This window comes from Neodiprion lecontei, chromosome 1 (genome assembly GCF_021901455.1).
Source record: "Neodiprion lecontei isolate iyNeoLeco1 chromosome 1, iyNeoLeco1.1, whole genome shotgun sequence".
Classification (NCBI taxonomy): domain Eukaryota; kingdom Metazoa; phylum Arthropoda; class Insecta; order Hymenoptera; family Diprionidae; genus Neodiprion; species Neodiprion lecontei.
The window spans coordinates 22112513-22133837 of NC_060260.1; the positions used below are offsets into that span (position 1 = coordinate 22112513).

General features: G+C 35.2%; 1 protein-coding gene across 1 annotated transcript in view; it reads right to left on the bottom strand.

Moving 5' to 3' along the window:
• Window positions 1-10413: 10413 nt before the first annotated feature.
• The window catches only part of LOC107218025 (alpha-2A adrenergic receptor), a 199578-nt gene continuing 188666 nt past the window's right edge, over window positions 10414-21325 (bottom strand). The window contains exon 3 of the mRNA XM_046735487.1: window positions 10414-11817. Within this exon, the coding sequence (XP_046591443.1) occupies window positions 11224-11817 (594 nt within the window). The 3' untranslated portion in view covers window positions 10414-11223. The remainder of the gene's footprint in view (window positions 11818-21325) is intronic.

Below are 21325 nucleotides of genomic sequence, written 5' to 3' on the forward strand. Positions count from 1 at the left end.
GGTAGTTTCAGCACCGCAAGTAACGTACCTTATATAACAGGCAAGTCTATATAACTCAAACTATTCTCGTGCCTTTACCAATTATAGTTAATCACGTGAACATTTTTTCACGCGTAACATAAACCTTTCGCATAAAGCAATAAAATCATTCTACAACAATTGAATACAACGACTAAAATCCAAAGTTTTATGAAATTCGGAGCGAATAAACGGCGCAGAGACCGGCTAGCGGCTGGGAAAAAATTTGCTAATCGTATAGGTACTTAGCTGGACTTTTTCATGTTTGTTTTTTGCCCGGTTTTAAACGGTGGATCGGATCAGCACGGGTATAACATAAGTTTCAGATTCTTATGCATGGTCAGAGAGAAGTGGTAACATATAGAGGTACCCGGTGGTAATTAATTGGGGCAATTAGCGAGCAAGCGATTCACCGTGGCTTTTGAACGAGCCGGACTTCCTTCCCCTTCGTCCCGTCGCACCAACCATCGCTGTTCCTGACCACCGCGATCCTTTTGCCCGAACGGCAAATTGCCAAAAGTACAAATTCATTGAAGCATACGTATATATTATACTGTTTCGTTGTCGGACTGGGGCATGATTTTTCACCTGAGTGGCATAAGATTCTATTTTCAGTTGCGGCCGAACTAAAAATCCTTTCGATGTACAGGATTTTTGGCTCAAGTTCAGCGGGTTCTCACGTTACATGACTTTTTCATTTCAATAACATGTAAGAAATTAGGAGCGCGCAAAATTATTCAGTTCGAGTGATGGAAGGGTTTCATTTCGATACAAATTATAACGTGTTTGTTTTCGAGGTTCCTAGAGAGTCGTATTCCGTCTGCTATTTTTAACCAAAGATACAAAGAGTCCTAATTTTGTTAACGTGTATTTGGCTTCTGGTTGCTCCGATCTAGGAGAAAAGTTTCAACACTTTCGAAAATGAAGCAACTATTCACACGATAGTATGCATACCAGATAATGGTAAATAACGATTGTTCAAGAAATCCTGAGAAGAAACTAAAACGAACGTCTTACTCTAGTGAAGGATTCGTTTAACGGTAGGATGGTTGACTCCTTGGTTTGTTAAAACAATATCTCCCGTACTTCACATCAATTTGCCGATTCCGTTTCAGGACACATTTATAGCATCCCCGGGAATCAAAGCTTGCAACAAGATTGGAAAAAACGAATGAAAAAACGGAAAGTCATTGTAGAGTTGAGCCGCGAACCACAAGGTAAAATATGGACGTGAGTCGATTGAATAATAAGTATTTGACAGTAAAGAATCCATCCTAGTTCAGTTGTTGTCATTGCCTATTTGTCAAGACCCGTCGTGTTCGAAGTAAAGCTCAGCGCACAAGTCAAATTTTGACTATTTTTTTGAGTATGTTACACAAAGCGAGAGAAAACGAGTAATTTCTCTACGTGTGAGTATATACTGCATGAAGTAGTACTGTACTTTGTTCGCAGGACGTAATTACATACGTCATACGAAGCAGAGTTACACTTTCCGAGGGTAAAGCATGAGTACATATTTAAGTCGGACGATAACGGGTCTGGTAGCTGACAGTAAGCTACACTAGATTATAGTTTCATTAGCAGTGTCAGCATAACGTGTGAAATACAGGATCTGACGATCATGAATTTTTTTAAAACAATTTTTATAACTCTCTTTACTTCTGACTGTTCAAACTAGAAATTGCCATTTTGTGATGATACTGATTCGTAATACTTGCACGTGTAGCTTTTTTTCACACTTTGAATCCTCAGCTTCGTCTTCTCTTTTTCTCTCTCTCTCTCTCTCTCTCTCTTGCTCTCATTTACACATTTCATACGCGGTTCAAAGCTCGGCCCAAACTCCTGAAATTGTCCACGCGTTCCTCCCGTATGAGCGTTTCAACCACTTTCGTACTTTGACATGCTTTGATACGGTAGACGTGCATCTATGTAAGTAACTACACATACCCATTGTAAACACGTGTTCAGGGATGCAATGAATTTTTCACAAAAGACTGGGCAAAAATTTTATTTTTCATTCTAGAATTTACTACCATCAATATTGTTGAATCGTTACTATAAAATCACAGAAAATGAGCTACTGAACAGCTTTTGCCTAGGGTTGAAAATTTTTAAAAAGTTTTCCGTACCCTGACACTATACACTCTAATTTTCGATTGAAATATTTGGATGCATAAAGGAACAAATTAATAATGCGACAATTATAGTACCCCATAGGAATCGAGGGAAAATTTATTAGTTTCCATAAGAATTTCATCTGGTTGCCTACCTATACTATTTTCAAAACATGTCAAAGGTCGTGGAATACATTTAAGTGTGCGTTGTTTTATCCGCAATAGTTATTCAATAAAAGTGTGAAGATGAAATTTGCACAGGTGATACGATCCCTACTTTGACTAACTAAAATTTACGTGGCGTACCTACATACATATATAATATATATATATATATGTATGTATATTGTACTTTGCTAAACGATTCAAGTGTTTTAAATGGCAAACTGCATGTATGTGCAATATTTAGAACCGTAAAACTACGTGAAACTTATTACTTATAAGTCTGAGATCCGAACGAGAATGCCCAGGCTAGCTATCGTGTAATCGGGATTGTGAAATATGAATTTCACCGACATCCCTTAACTGGAATTTCTTTGCTAGAACATCTTTACATGATTCTCTCCACTAGCTGCAACCCGATATATTTACAGATTTTCATAACAGACAACCAACACCGTTAGACGATAGTAATTCGTAATAATAGTCAATATACATATATAGTTGATCAGATCTTTTAACTAATAAAAAGTATCAATAATAATAATATAATAATAATGATTTTTCATACGATACAATGATTTATACGTATATTAAATTTTCTTCTTTGTTTTTTCTTTTTTTTTTTTTTTTTTTTTTCAGTTTTTACCGGCCATGTTGCTTTTGTCAACCCCAACACACCTTAAAAGCGTTTTAGTGATATCACAGTGATTTCATTGCTCCAATATTATCAATAAATTTTTTTTAAGTTTATTTTATTCACTTTTTTTTTTCTTCTCTCATTATTATCCTTAGTTTAATATTTCTGCACCTGAGAACCGTCGCGTTTATAACGTTCAGTTATTTTTTTCTTTTTGCCTACCTAATTTTCACTATCGTACTTTTCAATTATTCAACTTTGTTTCGATAATTGTATATCATACTCGTAATGATGATAATAACAATAATAATAACAATAATTGATTTAGGTTAGTCAAGAACGATAATTATACGTGTTCTAGAAAATATGAGAAACTCAAGAATAGAATCGCGAGGATTTAGACAGATTCGCGAGATTATTGCAGACAAAATTACATATAATGTATATGTAGACAGGTGTATATTCGCATGTATGTACGTATGTATGTTACGGTGTTCCAAAAAAAAAAAAAAAAAAAAACTTTTTTTTCCCATTGAAACAGGTTGAAGAGTTGCATGCTTTTGAAAATAAGTCTCATCATTTTATGATAAATCTACTCTTTCAACCTTAAATAACTTTTGAACGAGTGAATTTATCAGAAAATAATAAACGATTTTTTATTTTTTTTTGTTTTTCGAAGATTGTTCAATTCTCTACGGAAAATGTGATTGTGAATTTTCTGCACGACACATCGTGTTAGCCAGGTATTAGAATCAGGAAGAGCAAAAATCATTTTTCCCGTATCATTCTTATGAAAAATAAAAATGCGCGATGCGCAACCTCTTAATGTTAATATTAAGAGATCAAATTTTAACATGTGTATTTTTATACCGGAATAGAACTTTTAAATCTATTTCGAGGAAAGGAAATAATGTTCGTTTCAAATACCCTAATGCATATAGGTATGTATACATATGTGGGTGTAATTTAGCGACGATCCGAAATTATAGTCTGCTATAACCTGCACTATATATTAACATGATGCAGGTGTAAAGATATTTGCGACGGTATCTCGGCTACAGATTGAATTCTTCTCACCGTTTCTCCTTGAGTCTATTTTTTATTTATCTTCTCTCGGTTACCTTCTATAAGTAATAAAATAAAAGTAACAATTACGAACGTTAATGCCTAAGGCCTTCTTCAAATCATAATATAATCTACACAATATATGCGTGTGTGTGTGTGTATATATTTAATTGTCAATCGTACTTAATTACGTTTCAATGATTTCTATACGCGTATAACGTGTGACAAGGTGAGTATATCTCATAATTTTACAAGTTACTGATTCATATGGTACATTACACACGGAGATTCGACTTTTTTTTTTTTTAATTCACTTTTCGTAAAAATAATTTTTAATATTAATATCATACACGTATAATAATATATAATGTATAAAGTACGCAGGACACGTTGAAATATATTTTACGTAATATGTTACACAAATGCAGACCGTGGACTTATTATGATGTAAAAGTATGATTCATAATTTCCCGCATTTCGTATGCATGTATGTCATTCATTGCAAGTTATATTATTATCGTAATGATAATTACACTTTTCACGTAATATCGAAGTAGAAAAGAAACAGGAACACGTTCACGTATTTAAGTATCTATATTCTATATATATATATATAGCATGTATAGCATACGAGTATGCATGGATGTAATGAATCACGCACTTCTACACGCCCTATTATCATCTGTATATAATTAATTACTGCAGAACCTCGTTTTTATAATAACCCGTTCAGGCCTCTTCTTTTCACGATAACGAGGTTTTGCTGCATTTGTAATGCATAATATACGAACGCATCTACGACATTTAGATTCGCTTTGTAACTTGAATTAGAATTATTGTTATTATGATTATTTTTTAATGTTTTTTTTTTTTGTCGCATTTTCTATACTTTTTTTTTCACTGTGATTTACATATGATTATACTTGCATGTAATTCATTTTTCTAATTATCTATACAATTTTACAATGAATGATTTTTTTTATACCGATCAGTACGGTACATGACGTCATATATATATATATATATACCATATATATATATATGTACAGAACGTATTGTTATGCAATTCAGTACATGTTTAGTCATGAATATTGAGTATATTAAGTATTTATAAATGTATGCGTATGTGTGTGTGTGTGTGTGTGTGTTTTATTTATATAAGTTGCAAATTATCGGATATATATCTTGTAATCTATCATATATCCTTTCGATCTACCATATCGTAAAAGCTACATATATATATATACATGTAATATATATAGTAGGAAAGCTGCTCACGTTATTTGTCAATGATTTTTGGATTCTTTTATTTTTTCTTCAGTTTCATTTAGTTTCCCTTATATAAGTCCATCATTAACGGATTGTCGTATCGTGAATTTGTATATTGAAATTTATAACTATTGGAATATGTTGCGGGTGCGTTGTGTTGCGTGGGGAAAAAGCCGATGTTCGGAGGGTCTGATTTGTCATCATTTTTCGACTTCATTTTGTTTTTAATCTTATGATTAATTTTTTTTTTTTTTTTTTTTCATTAAGACGAGAAGAGGGGAGAGTTTGGGGTTTGAAAACTTGCTGTTTTTCGGCGGCTACGTCATTTCTCAATTATATAAAATGTCATTTTTCGTGCGAGAAGTATATTTAAAAAATTTCTGACCGCCATCCACTGCGCCAGCACGCAGAAAATTACTTGTACCTTGAATAGCTCGATTTAGCCGGAATAATTTTCAGAATGTATAACACGCCTTATAGTTACAATAATTAATTCAATATCTGCGTAATTATAAACGAGAAAACTGTATTATACATAATATAGCGCGACGATGAAAATCGTTTGGTCTATAAAAAGGCGAAGTCGTATAGTTGTTGTTTTTTTTTTTTTGTTCTTTTTTGTTTTTTTTTTTTTTGTTTTTTTTTGCGTATATATTAGTATTGGTTTGATTATTATTTAATTTAGAAGGTTACTTTTACGGTATGAATTACTATTGGAATTTTCATTATATTATTATCATCTATTTTTATCATAGTATAATTGGAAAAACGGAAGGCTACTGCATGTATGTGTATAATATACGTATACATATACAATCATATACCGTCCTTGACACGGTGCACTTATATATGTGTACATATCGTTATAATTTAATCATATATTAAGTGTAACTTTTCTCTCAATATTATAGAAAATCTATCGTATATATTTTTTAAATGCAATGAATTCTATTATAGCTGAGAAATCACTCGTTTCATTCTAAGGCTCCTTTTTGATATTGCATTTTTGATCTGTGGGCTTTTTCTTTCTCTTCTTGTCTATATAAGTGTGTAGGTACAATTTGATTTGTCATTGAAAATAAACAAATAATGCCTTGATATGCGTTAGCAATAATATATGTGATATACCTATACGTACCTCTACATATATGTATACATAGATTTCTTATTTTTCATGTCTTATTCGCTCTTACGATTTGCCGTAGAACCATATTTTCTAGTTCACTGTGAATACCATATTCGTCTCGGTTTTAAGATCATGAAAAACACCAGATGAGTGAGAAAATAAGACACGAATCACAGTACCGTAACAGTTACGGTAAAAGTCATATAAATTCTGAAAAAGGTTGTGATCAACGAGGCGGTAGCAAGTACAACTTCTTTATGAACAACTGAATTCGATCTTTAAAACATCACAAGCTTGTGCACTGCACTCCGTTTTCATTCGGCTCAATTCACTTTCGAGCTCCTTAAACACACGAGTAAATATAATTTATTCGAAAAAATTTTGCGGTAAAATTAAAAAAACAAAAATACAGAATGATTTTGAGATCTGTATTTAAAAAGTTTTCTTATTTTGCGCGCGAACGAACTCGTGTGGATTCATCTATATCGGTGACACAAAAAATGGCTAATACGTTTCTTTTGCCTGGCTAAAGCGATTTGGTCAACTCCGCGTCGCATGATTTGCAAGTTTTTGTGAGCTTGGTAAACTTCAGAGAAAAGCAATTAATTTCTAATACTGTAAAGGGCCGCGAAGTGTGCAAATTTGCCGTGTGCGTTCTCGCGTATACGAGGATATAGAGGATTCTACTCATTGGAAAAATTTTTTCACTCGGTTAAACGTCAAAGTACGAGTTTCGATTGGTTTCCTCACGCTTCGTGCCCCTCTTATAGTTCACCGGAATTCCCTAATTACGCTCTCAGATATTTTCAACTCTCAGCGTACACGATCACTCTGATCCTACTCGAGGTACCCACTCGCGTGTATACACGTGCATACTGTTAATGCAATGGGAGAAATAAAACCAGCTACAATTGAGGGTGAAACCTAATTGTGCAACAAATAACTTTGAATGGGGAAAGTTTGTGTCGAACTTTTTTTGTCTGATTAATTAGTTGCTTGTTTTTTTCAGATTCTTGGTCTAAATGCGCGAGGTCACTGAAATCTCACGGAAAGATATATTGTAAGGGAGCATTTTTTCTTTTTTTTTTTTTTTTTATTCATCGAGGGAATCGAGCTCGCAGCTAGACGGCGTATTAAATTCTGTTCAAAATCTCAAAAAATGTAACGGACCCGTGTTTTAGAATTGTGTAAGTCGCAAAAATCATTCTTGTTCCATTCTCAATGAGTCTTGCCGGCTTGGGATTATGAGTGAGATCGAAATATCTCGAACGATCATGTGAGAAAATCTGCATTTTTTCAATTTTTATTCGGTCCTTTCTGTATTTCGAGTTCCGTGTATCGTAAACGGAAACGGTTGCGAGATGAAGTGATATTTTCTGTTTTAGAAACGAAAATCTCAACCGATTTCTTTGGCTTCAAGAATAATTCTATATTCTACACTAGATAAATCGACCGTACCAAAAAAAGGTGATTGGAAGATTTTTATTTATAGAAAATTAAATGGGGTTTAATAAGCAGTTATGATATTCTAAAATCGAAGGTGTGAAAATAAATATGCTTCTGTATCAAACTCGAGCAGTCGATATTGGTATTACAGCTGAAATCAATTCAATATGACGACAGACGTGAAAAATCGGGCCTGGAAAAATTTTCAATACATGGACAGTTGAACAAACCATCATATTATTAATAAACTTCGGAAGCCACATGGTTTATACATGTATATTTTTCAATCTTGAATACGAATAGTATGAAATGCCACGTGGCGGTTCAGATGCGATTTGAAATACGAACGAATAACTGTAACAATCGTTCACATCAAATGTCCGTAAGCCGTAGCTTTTGTCGTGATTCGTCTTTGAGATAACAGAGAGAAAGAAAGCGAGAGAGAAAGAAAGAGAGAAACAGAGAGAAAAAGAAAGAAGCGCGCTGAGAAATAGGGACATAAAGCCTTTTACAAGAGCCAATGTCACGTTCGAGATCACTGTACAGTTTGCCCATAAGATCAGTTCAAAGCACCCACGGATTCTGTTTTCCCACAGAATTTCCGAGCATGAATTATCTTCTCCCTGAAACATTGTCTCAGGGGTTTTGACAGTAAGCCAATCCGCAACCGTCAACATCGCGAAACAATATTCTCGTGAGTTATCACAGTGCGAAATGCGTTGCTTTGCGCCAGATGCGAACTACACATACATACGAATGATGGCCACTATGATTGAGGAAAGCGCATCATTCGTTTATGGCTAGCTTATAAAATTCTGTAAAAACTTGATATGGAATTGAATCAAGCCTTTGAATGATCGTGCTGACGATCAATTTATTCAAGATAATACAACGCGAGTTTATTGCGATAATGTGAATTTTGTATCAGGAAATACTGTGATTGAAATGACTAAGAATTTAATTGAACACATCCGAATCGTTTTGTATTAAAAACATGAAATTGTTGTATCAAAACAAATTTAGCTCGTTTTTAATTCATGTCGTCAGATCAAGATTGCATCGGTTGAAACAGGTCTTGGAATTTGTTGTTACAAAAATATTTTGCATTGATTGAACAATAGAGTTATTCAAGCGCGATACATGTATTCTTTGAGTGATATAATTTACGATTCTGTTGATTCAAAACGAATGTGGAATTTGCCTGATATTTAATGGGTAAAACCAAAAAATTCATTGTTATCCATGAAGAAGTATAAATTGAACACGGGTCTTTTTTTATAGACAATATCAATTTCGATGACTTCAAACTTGACACTATGCTACCTTTTATTTGGGACAGGTGTAATGACAAATTCGTTTCACTTTATTCGTCTCAGCCAACTTAGCCCGGTTTTATAACTATCTCTGAGGCTATTTTCGTAGCGAGAGAGTTCGCCGCCTAGTGGCCGTTTATAGTACTGGTTCTCATAACGAATATATTAGCCACTTGTTTCATAGCATGTGGTGTTTCCTCAACCTCGTAAAACAAATAATTAAATAATTATTGCAACTGATTGAACCAGTTACGCCAAACAATCTCTGTTTAGATGAACAAAGTATGGCATGTAATTGATGTAAATTTTTTGTTAGCTAGATTCGTACACTTATTTTGTTCGAACTACCTAATGGAGCACGCCAATCATAAAAGAGCCTCTCCGCGCGCAACTCGGTGAAAGTAGAGTCTACAGATAGGAAGCGCGATGAAAAAAACTGTGTCAGAGAAAAAAAAAAAAAAAAATACCATCAATAAACCTGTCAGAAGTCGACATTTTTTCCTGATATAACTTTCAAATAGGACTATAGTTCAAGTAATAATTAATAAAAATTGCAATTTTCATCACGCCCAAATTCAATTTTTTTCTAAACTCAGCTCACTGATTCTAGCTCAATGATTATACAAGTCTTAAAATTCTTGCAATAAATAATGGCGAGAAGCATGGTACGTGAGTATGATTCACGATGTGAAAATTGTAAATAACTGAATAATAACAAATTTTGTAATTTACCATTGCAGTGTTCAAAAAGTCTGCAAAACAAAAAAAAAAATTTCTATTACCGCCACGCGCAAACGCTAGACGAGCTCTGCTCACTCGCCGAGCGTTTTTTGTAAAATCATTCATAGTTACAATATTTCTGACCAAATTACAAAAAAATTTTCGAAAAGTTTTCTTCAAACGTCACGGAAAAAACGGCTCGCTGGAAGTTTTCTCGAACTTGAAGTTCGTCGCATACTTTTTCCTGTCAAAGTTTCCGAAGCCCGGTTACTGGTACCTCACCATTTGTTATTAATTATAAATGAACAAATTCAATTTTTATGCGTCTTATCGACTTTCGAGGTGTGACGTATGTATTCTGAACGTATTGTAAATATTTCAAATCATTTCACCAGTTATCGAGCTAGAATCGGCGAGTTGAGTTTTAACAAACATTGAATTTGGGCGCAATGATAAATGCAATTTTTATTAATCATTACTTGAACTAATAATCTGATTTAAAAATTATACTAACAAAAAAATTTCGACTTTTGACACGTTTGGTTATTGATATTTTTAATTTTTTTGCGTGGCACCTTTTTTTCATCAACCTTTCTACCCGTGGACAATACTTTGACCAAATTTCGCGTGGAGAGGCCCTTTTATGATCGGCGTGCTCAATTGTTTCTGTCAACGAACACACGACTTGGAGGAACGATACACGAACTTCAAATAAAATAATACTCAGTTGACTCGATTTCGGCAGCACATCAAAAGGTTCGCTCGAGCCAATATTTCACTCGGTCGCGACAAGAAAGGCTTTTGTTGAATCAAGGAAGTCGCTTGACTAAATCATTTTGACAAACTAACTAAATCGAAATCGTCGAATCGAAGTCATCATATTTGGAACAAATAAGGGCTACTAGATTGAAGTGAATGGACTCGAAACAAAATCTATTTTGTTGGTTCAAGAATTTTTTTCCCTCCGTGTCCACTTTACAAAGATCTAAGCACCTATCTGTATCACGTGTGGCCCTAACCTCAGATTTCCTCAGATGCGATGAATATGAACCACCGGATCGAACGATTGTCACAACTGGTATATTCACCCTATAACAGCTTCGCGACAAGTGATTGTGAAAAAGTACAGCTTCGATTTCTACCGTGCGGGCTGAACTACCTCAAGATCGGCGATAACCGGTGTCGCAAGCTCCGGGGCTGAGTTTGACCCATAATCCAAGTGTTGGACACTACAAATACGGCTCGGTCATACATGAACGAGTGACCGGAGCAGGTGTCCTCGTGTTACCTGGTCACAGTGACTCTGCCACGTGGATCCCGGTTGGATCGATCGCCCCGAAGCTTCCTCGGCAACTATTTGAACAATATGCGTCGGAAGGCCCGTCGGAAGTCCTTGTTGAATACGGTATAAATGACGGGGTTCAGTGCCGAGTTCATGTAGCCGAGCCAGAAGGCGATGGCGAAGGCTCTTTCCGGTATGTCGAGGCTGGGGAAGAGGGGCTTAACGATGTAGAGGAAGAAAAATGGCAGCCAACAGGCGATGAAGCTGCCCATTATCAGGCCAAGGATCAGGGTCGCTCGTTTCTCCTTCTTCCTTGCCAGCCGACGCTTCTCCCGTTCCGGATCGCGTGGCTTTGGCGGCTTCACTTCTATCGTCGGGCACTCTTTCACCTTGCCCACGTCGACTTGTTCCCGTTTTAACTTGTTCGTTGTCTTTCGGCCGAATATCGGCTGGCACAGACGCAGCTTCAGGGGCTTGACCACCGCGCACCTCGACACCACCCCGCTGTCCGACGAGGATGGATCGAACTCCGAGACCATGTCGACGTCTATGCCCACGCTTGGTGCCCTGCATCGCACCGGTATGGTTTGGGTCGTCGTACCCTCGCCGTTCACCGATAGCGACGCCTTCAGTGTTGTCTTTTGCACTTGCAGCGGCACGCTCACCTGAAACATCGAAAAGCTCGCTTAATATCACGCGGGTCACTTCGAAATGCTTTAGAGGATGAACCGACGGGACCATGTGTATCAAGGGTTAGGAGCAGCGAAAAAAAATTGTTCAAAAATATGAAGCAATGATATTTGTGAAAATGAAAGTGAACACGAATAAAAAAATACATTTCCCGGTTCCCTAAAATACGTTCAGCGCATTTCGTCCACGGTTAATCCTATCTTTTTTCAACGTAAATAGGTATTACTATAATAAAATTTCCTGTGTGATTTTCATCCAAGGGCCCTCGTCGTTGGTGTAAATTTAATTTTAAATGTTAAACAAATTAAATTGAAGAATGAAAAGAAGTCTTCAACGGAAAGTTACTTTCCTTTTGTTTTTTTTTCAGGGTTTTTTTTACGGTTTTTCTGGTTTTTGGAATTTTGTATCAGATGTGATAAACAGTCCTGAAGATGATCCACATCTTAGGGTCGAAACGCTGACGTATAATTCGATGTATTCAATAAGAAGACCTATAAAGTGAAATTTTCTACAAAAAAATATATTCCCCAAGATGTGTTATAATACTTAGCAGTTAACCTGGGCAAGTTTGAATCGTCAAGGAGATGTCAACGATACAGTATAGTAATAACTAAGAAATGTGATTTTGATGTGCATCTTGATTAATTGAAATTTCTCTAAATAGCTTTCTCGGGTTGCGGATGTTCAATTAGACGAACATTTCATACTGCACGGTGCTGAACAACCTGATCATTTTTTTTTTTCACTTCTCGAAGTCATTATGTATGAATTTTTAAACATATACTCTTGGTAAACAAATATTTTCAATTTAAGTACCATATGATTATTTCAACATATTCTTCTTGCCCTTTAAAAAATGACAGAAAAGTTCCAAACACCAAAATCAATTTTGGTTGGATGAATAATTTGTTTGCGACCATACCTTCACGTTATCAGAATGCTTTTATAACCGATTTCTTCTGCTCTACAAGATAGTGTTTTTCGAAATTTTCATCCACGATATTCACATACCATTTGTTTATAAGACCTTCGGTTTAAAATAATTTTTTAGGACCTTTGTGATTTTTTTACGCACTTCAATTGATAAGTAATACCAACATGTTATTCAATAGTACGATATTTAAAAAATTTTTATATGTACATTAGAGTGTTTCAAAAAAACCGACTATTTTTTTTTTTCGAAGAATATTGAAAAATCTTCCGAGTGTCCCTCAAAAATGACCTCGGTAAAATATGAGCTCTTAATATTGATATTTAGAAGTGGCGATTCTCAATTTTCTATTTCCCATTTAAATAACATAGGAACAAATTTTTTTTAAATTTAGAATTTTATTGCCCGAAAACGATTCAGTGTGAAGATATAAATAAAACATATTCTTGTAGGAAATATTACGCTCTGCAAAAAAGATCTGAATAAAGATTTGCGTAAGGTAAGTCGTTTCGGAGTTATCAGACCTCAAACGTCGAACCGTTTGAAATAATGATGTTATTAATTTATAAATGCTACAAAACTGACTCATATCGTTGATTAATGTAATTTATCAATTAACATTTCATTGGAAGTCTATAGTTTTAATTTTAAAATCAATAATATTGTGTATTTAAGTGATATGAGTCAATTTTGTAGCATTTATAAATTAATAACGTCATTATTTCAAACGGTTCGATGTTTGAGGTCTGATAACTCCGAAACGACTTACCTTACGCAAATTTTTATTCAGATCTTTTTTGTAGAGCGTAAAATTTCCTACAAGAATATGTTTCATTTATATCTTCACACTGAATCGTTTTCGAGCAATAAAATTCTAAATTTAAAAAAAAATTTACCCATGTTATTTAAATGGGAAATAGAAAATAGAGAATCGCCACCTCTAAATATCAATATTAAGAGCTCATATGTTACCGAGGTCATTTTTGAGGGACACTCGGAAGGTTTTTCAATGTTCTTCGAAAAAAAAAAATCGGTTTTTTTGAAACACTCTAATGTACATATAATCAATTTTGTTTACTTAGGTACCTCTTGGGATATTTGACCGGTCGATGACGTGTAATATGAAAGCGATTCGAAAAATCTAAGCAAACTCTGATTAAAAGAATTTTATGAATAATCTAAAAGACTATCGAAAGGATCATATATATATATTTTTTTTTGCTGTCTTTACTTTCTGCGAAACTTACGTTCGCATTTTATTGCTCATACTTGTAATAACAAAACAAGAAAATACAATTACCGTCATTCATTTTTATGAAACCCGAGTCCCAGGTAAAATACTTACATTTCAATTGAAATTCTGATTGAAATTTCAAAAATAAATCAATAAAAATTACATGCATCGAGGTCTTTTTGCCCGAGTTTCGATACAGGAACAACATGTTTGCTATTGTATAGTCTGTACAAAATATATGCAGATGGCCCAAGTATTCTTGGAAGAATTGATCATGTGTCAACATTTAGTAATTAGCGACGACGATAGACGCTTAGGACCCTCGTCATACTCGATATGAAATATTCATAAACTTCCATTCGTTTCAAGTACGTTTAGGCTTTACGAGTCACTTTTACGTTATACGTTGTTGACCGGTCAAATATGCTTGGAGGTGTGAATCTAGAAATTTTTCAAATAAACGTCACAGGTACTATATTGAATGAGATGTGTTTAAAATCGATTAGAGGACGTGAAAAAGAAATTATATCGACCGTGACAAATTTTTTTAAACGAAATTGTTACCAATGAATAGTGTAAGCATTGACACGTAATGCTGTAGGCAATTTTTTTTTTTTTATCACCAAACGTCACTTTGGCGTTGAGTTTTTTGTAATTTTTTGACAAAAAAATATGTCTAATAAATTTTTGTCATATATTTTTTCATCACAATTATTTATAACGATTTATAAACAATAGTTTTGAGGAAAAAAAACGAAGAACGCTAGGATATTCCACAAGCGGAAAAATTTATATCGCAGGAACAAGAAAAAAAAAAAAAAATTAATGAGGTTTTTTTAAAACTCGTGATCAAAGTTTTCTTATTTGTTCACTTGCATATAGCGGCAGTACGGTTGCATACAGTCGGACAGAAAGTCAATGAATTGAACTTTCAAAGCACTGGACGACGAAGTGATTACAATCTGCTTCATTCAATTTTGATGATTATGGGACTATCAAACGTTAGATCCGATTTACGAAAAGACGAAATTTCTAAAATAAAAAACAGTAACAAATAACCAACTAAAGTAAAAATCTCGATGTAACATTTTTTTGAGGCTTAAAATCCTTTCTTATACATGTTCGATCACACAGAAAAAATTGGTCATTTATTTCAGTAACCTTTCCTGAAACCGAATTCACCAATTCAAAACAGGTCACGGGGATTTAGCGGAAGCTAGGCGTTTTCGGGATCATATTTGAGGCCATTCTGAGGACCGAACTATTGAAGTTAGGTAATTGCCGTCGGTGAGTTTTTTGATGAAAGATTTATGCTCTACGAATTTGGTCCTATGCATTTTTGCTCGACCTTTCGTCGTTGTCACAACGTTCGAGCTTTAAGTATTCGCGGTGCAAAAAGTTGGTCCTTTTTTTGGCGTTTTCGTTTGTTTTTTTTTCTCACAAATTTTCCAAGCTATAGTCTAATTTTGGGTCCTAAAATCGCTTGTTTGACTGGCCTAGTGAAGATGTTTGTTATTCACTATCACTAAATGAAATGATACATTATTTCGACAGTCCTGACTTGAAAATCAATTATATTTGACATTGTCATTACTGTGTTGATTGTTTGAATAATTCTAGGTTAATTTTTGCCCTTGCATCGTTCTTCAATTCTTTGAATATTTCAAAGGGAATCCTACCACGGTGCACTTTATAGTCATATCATCGATCGATTAACAGTTCTAATTGAACATGTATTTCAAATAATTTTCAACAACCGTAGTACGAGTAGATTCTATCTTACGTGTATAATTTAATTACGCGAATAGTGATTTATTTAAATCGGTACAGCACGGTAATTAGATCTTCTTTCCAATAAAGGGATTTAAACGGATGAGAAAAATTAAACTATTTGCATCAAAGTATGTATATAACTAACAAAACAGCAGTATAATTGAAAAATCGATAACAATGCGTGGTTTTTTTTTTTATGGAAACTTTTTAAATAACTCTTCATTTCCAAGGTCACATCGGAACAGATTTTTGGGTATTTTTTTCTACTTGTTACGTCCGTGAGTAGAGTTTAATCCTGAGCGGTAGGAGTAAGCTGGTTGGCTTCGCTTTTACGTTCCAGGTCAACCGGAAATCAGGACGAGGATTGATTAAACTTGAGTATGTTTGATATATCAATTATATGTTTATTGCGTAGAAGTTGATATACCGGTAGGAATGAATTGTGCTGTGCGAAAGATGTATAACAAGTCCAGATGTGGAGTTGTCGAGAGTTAGAATAGGAGTGTCGCTAGAGACTTGAAACGTACGGGTGCAGAAAAGGTGTGAAGATGCTAAAGGTAGGGAATAGAATTTGATGAGTAAGCGCGATAGTGAATAGCGTGAAACTACGTAGAGATAAGAGGACAGGACAGAGACCATGATATTAATATAAGAACTGTGGGAGAGTTAGCGAGTAGGAAAAATATAGAGAAGTATGCTGGACGTAACATACTAAATTTAATAAAATTACAGAACAGAGTTCCATTGTATGTATACCAATCGATATCAACCTTCTCAAACTTACCGAAAAAAAGCGTCCGCTGGGTTGAAATGTGTGTTAGATTTCCGAAGAATCGCCAGTTCTTATATGGACGTCGACGAATTACGTTAACAATGATGAAAGAAAAAAAAAAAAGTTATGTAACATTATTTCTTCTTGCGGTCCGTTTCATTAATTTTCTCGGCAAATGTAATAATAATAATAATAAAATCGATTTATTGCGCTATTGGGACAAGTCTCTGATACACATCAACTCAATTAGATAAATATGCAATGTGTGGAGCAAGAATAAGCGGTACAAGGAAACTGCATATTTATATTATCAGACCGAGGCAAATTTGACGAATATCAAATAGAGTCAAGACATTTGTGGAATTGTTTTCATTAACAAAAGCTTCTTCGCGGGTGGGAAAAAAACTATACCTACATATATGTTTTACTTGGGGCAACTAAATATTTGCAACCGTAAAACAATGTTTTATTGACTCAAGAAGAACTTCTTCACCTTAAGTAAAACATATTTTTCTGCTGCCTGCAAAGATTCCAAATCATCATTTCTCTTCGAGTAGTCGTGACGTCAAAAAAAATTTGAAAAAATCGTTTACACTAGCAGATAAATTGTTCGTGTATCTTACATTTTTGGTTGGATATAATACGTGAATTCATGCAGAAGCGTTTGGATTTGATTTTATCGCTGTTAAACAATCGAGCTTTTTGGAACACCGTCTTTGATCAGAAGTTATGTAACAGACGGTCAGAAAGCATATTATACTTTTGATAAACCATACGTTTGTATTTCACTTACGTTAGTTTTCTATAATATTTCTCAATCCGTCAGGGAAACAATGTGTGAAAGGTCTGATAAAATCGAAATAAAAATGCAAACCGTAAACTCAAATTATCGGCAATTCGTAAGCAGAAGATAACAATCACATGACCAATTAACATATCTAAATCCAATTTGATTTCAATCGAATTTTAACGCGTTTCATTTGTTTCCTACTATGCTTGCTGTTCTTTTCATTTTTGATTGATTTTATTCCAGCCTGAATCCATCCCATCGTTTTCAAAAGGACAAGCGAGACTGCCAAGTTCGCTTTGAAAGCGAGGACCAGTATCTGAGTAATGGATATGGAACAAGGGGATGCTGCTGCGGCTGGGAGGAGGGTTGAACTGGTTGCGAAATAGGGCGAGGAGGGATGAGCAGAGAAAAAGAAGAAGACTTGGAGAAGGAGACTTGGACCGAGGAAACTGATGGGGAAGAATGATTACTGGGAGGACCGGAAGTGCCCAGTCGAGGTAAAAACTTAATTCATGAAACTTTCACGAAGAATAACGGGAAAGAACAGCAAAGCGAGTTGTCGACAAAAGAGCACGAGGTTGAATCCGTTGTTCGTTAGCAAATTTTCAAGGGACGATCGCCAACCTGCTCTTGTATTGATAATCCGTGAAGCGGATGGAGTTGCTTCCGACAGATATTGATTATTGATCGTCCGTAAGTCAACTAATTGGTCTAATTTTGGGAAAGCCGAGTCACGATCACTTTTGCCGAGATCAAAAACGGTCGTTAGAATATTTTCTATTGTTACAGGTTACTTGAGAGAGAAAAAAGCCTTTGTGGCGAAAATATATTGGAAATTTTGATGAATTTCCTTTTCTACCAAGTCACTGTATTCCAAGGCAGGGTGATTTTCGATTCAAAATTTTAATACACTTTTTTCTCCTAACTGAAACGAAAAAATATCTTGTTGGACGAAAGTTTGTTTGTCGTTACTTTTTTGACAAGTCAGAAATTTCAATAAATGAGGTCAACTTGAAACCGTGAAATAAATTTTTCAATATCCAATTACCGACGAGGAACGTACGAAACACTTGAAAGAGCCATATATCCTGAAAACAAAATCAAGATTTCTAGAACACAATCGCAACCTGACTGAAATCTGCATTCTATCCAATCTGTCAAAGTTTACTTTTACTCATTACTTAAATGGGTTCAAGTCTCGAGGCGTGGTAGGTGAATTTCGACTATTAGCGTGTGAAATTAATTCTGCTTCCGCGCACCCCAGAGGGGAAAAAATACATTTGTTTCAACGAGTAAGGGCGATGCGCAGGTCGACGTAAGTCAGGTCAGATAACGAGGTGATTGATCGGCGCGAGAAAGTAACCGAGGGCCGGCGGGAGTAAAAAGATAGCAGAAATTGAGAGAAGTACAAAAATTCTATGCCCTGTATCATCCACTGTTTAGTTATAATTTTCAAAAATTCGGCAAGTTACCAAAACCACATCACAACAAAATTACAAGAACAACTTATTGTTAGGTATTGCCATTTTCTGTCGTTAAATTGTGAAAGATCCACAAGCCCTAGGATCTATTCATCGTGAAATCGGATCTCGCAGTACCGTGTAGCGATATCGAAACATCATTCCAAGAGCTATGTATTATACGTACTTGGCAGGCACCAATCAACCATTTGTCAGCAAATCAAAACTCTTCAAAGTTGATATCGTTGCTACGACTTATGAAAGCCACGATGACAACGTGAAATAGTAATACTGATGATCTAATTGCCGCACCTACAAATGATCATCTCAATTTTTTGCGAATACTATTTGTTTCATGGCGTGGAGAAGAAGAAGACATGTAAGAAAAAAACTTTTTTTCAATTATCTTTGACAGCTAATGACCACGAAATCACTCGACCGATTTCGATCAGGCTTTAACACTGTGGTTACATGGACTGGGATTAATTCTTTTACTTCTGCGTGAAACGAGGATCGATTGAAGTGTTTTTGTACGGAATAATGGGTGGAATGGGGCTGCTGAGTCCATTTTCGCGTTTGAGATACGTGGACTTCGATACTTTGAGACGTATCCGACATCGATCAGGGTATTCTTAAAGGTAACTTGGTGGCGTACCTTTGTTCTTTTCTTGAGAACAATAAATACTGACGGTTTTAAAGTGAAAAAAAATTCGTGACCGATATTTGGTGTTTGTGTGTGAAAATCCACATTTCACATTAGTCAATCATGAGTGATACGTAGGTCAGCACATGGTTGTCGTAAGGTTAGTCCAATCTGACTTAACGAGGGATTCCAGAAAACGTGGAATTTCGGCTCAAGTGTGAAATGCGTTTAATACGAAATTATTCCTAGGTGGATTTTGACGAACGTAAAATTTGACAAGTCGTTATATCGACGTTGACTGTACTTCCTTTTTTCCTCAACTGATGCAGCAGAGGTTCCGAACATTACGAGTCAATTTCACGTTCGACAGACAGCGTTTCGAATGAGATGTAAACCCGAGGATATCCGAGATTCGAAAAATCGAAAAATCGAAAAATAATCTCTAATCCATTCTGCACAGTGTGACCTATTGAAATATGAAATGAAAAGAAATGAATATTCGCGAATCCAATTCGTGAAGTTTTAATCCATGACGGGGGAAAATTGGCGGGTATATTGCCAATATGGAAATTCAACTTGGCGTATAGTGCGTTGGGCATACTGCTTCATTGTCGCGCTCGTAAAATAATCCAGAAATATTGCACCTTCTCCAAATATAATTCGGCAGGAAATTGCAGAGATTAGCATTAGGTACCGATATAAATTTTTGTTTTCGCCAGTTGCCGAGTGGGCAAAGAATAAATATCGACGAAATGAAATTGAATGAAAAATGGGTATTCGTTTCACTGAAAATAGCTCAGCTGTTTTTTGTAATACACGTAACGGTGCTGGAAATTCAATCGCGAGGGAAAAAGGTCTATTATATCGGATTCATAGCATATGCTGCGCACGGTCCGGACTAAAATTAAACTGTATTCAAAGTTCGTTAATATCGTTATGATAGTGGAATCATACTTTCCTTCAATTAGTCCGTTTTCTCTCTGGGTACATAATAACCACGCACGCCTTGCGGGATATTAATGTCCTCAATTTTCACGGCGTTATCAATCGATTTCACAGGCAGTGTTGCATTTCAGATTGTTTTTAGTCCTGTTGTACATCTATGGAGAATTCGTTCCTGCGTATGTCCTGTTTTCCATACTATATATGAACTATTTTTTGCGAATCGAAATACGTTGCGGTGCCCGTTAACTCACTAGCCTGTGCACTAGTGTTTGTGATAACACGGTATTGATTAAAAATTGAATGACGAGGGTGGATGAGACAGAGCTGCTGTGATCGACGTTGAATCACAAACGGATTAGTCTGTTTCTGGATTCTCGATTTCACGATCAGGCAACACGCCGCGCATATCACCTCCGTGCATGCAGCTTTAAATTTCAGATCGCAATAAATTTTAATCTGAAATTTGCCAACCAACGTTACATTGTTGTATAGTAATTCGGTTTGTACTGTTTCGTAGTAATTCATTCATTATGTACTGCGTAAGTATAAGTCTTTTTTCTGAATTTTTATTTCTAATGTTGACAAGTGCATATTTGATACAGTAAATTGAAACATTGATCTCGAATATTTTTTTTTTCTCTAAAAAGCAACGGCAATTGAATTTCAGTATTTTTGTTCAACTTTATGGTGTTCCATCCATCGTCTGAGATATCATTTTTGTGCATTTGGAAAAAGAAACAATACGACCTAATTTTTTTTGGAAGTTATTCGAATATACATTTTAGACAAGAAAAAAAAAAACAGGATTTGACCCAATTCAGGGACAAATACGCTAATCACGAAGTTGCTTAACGATGAGTTTAAATAATTTACGAGTGAGGGATTAATTTCTTTATTTGAAACGATATTTCAAACAGTTTTTATAAATCTTATTT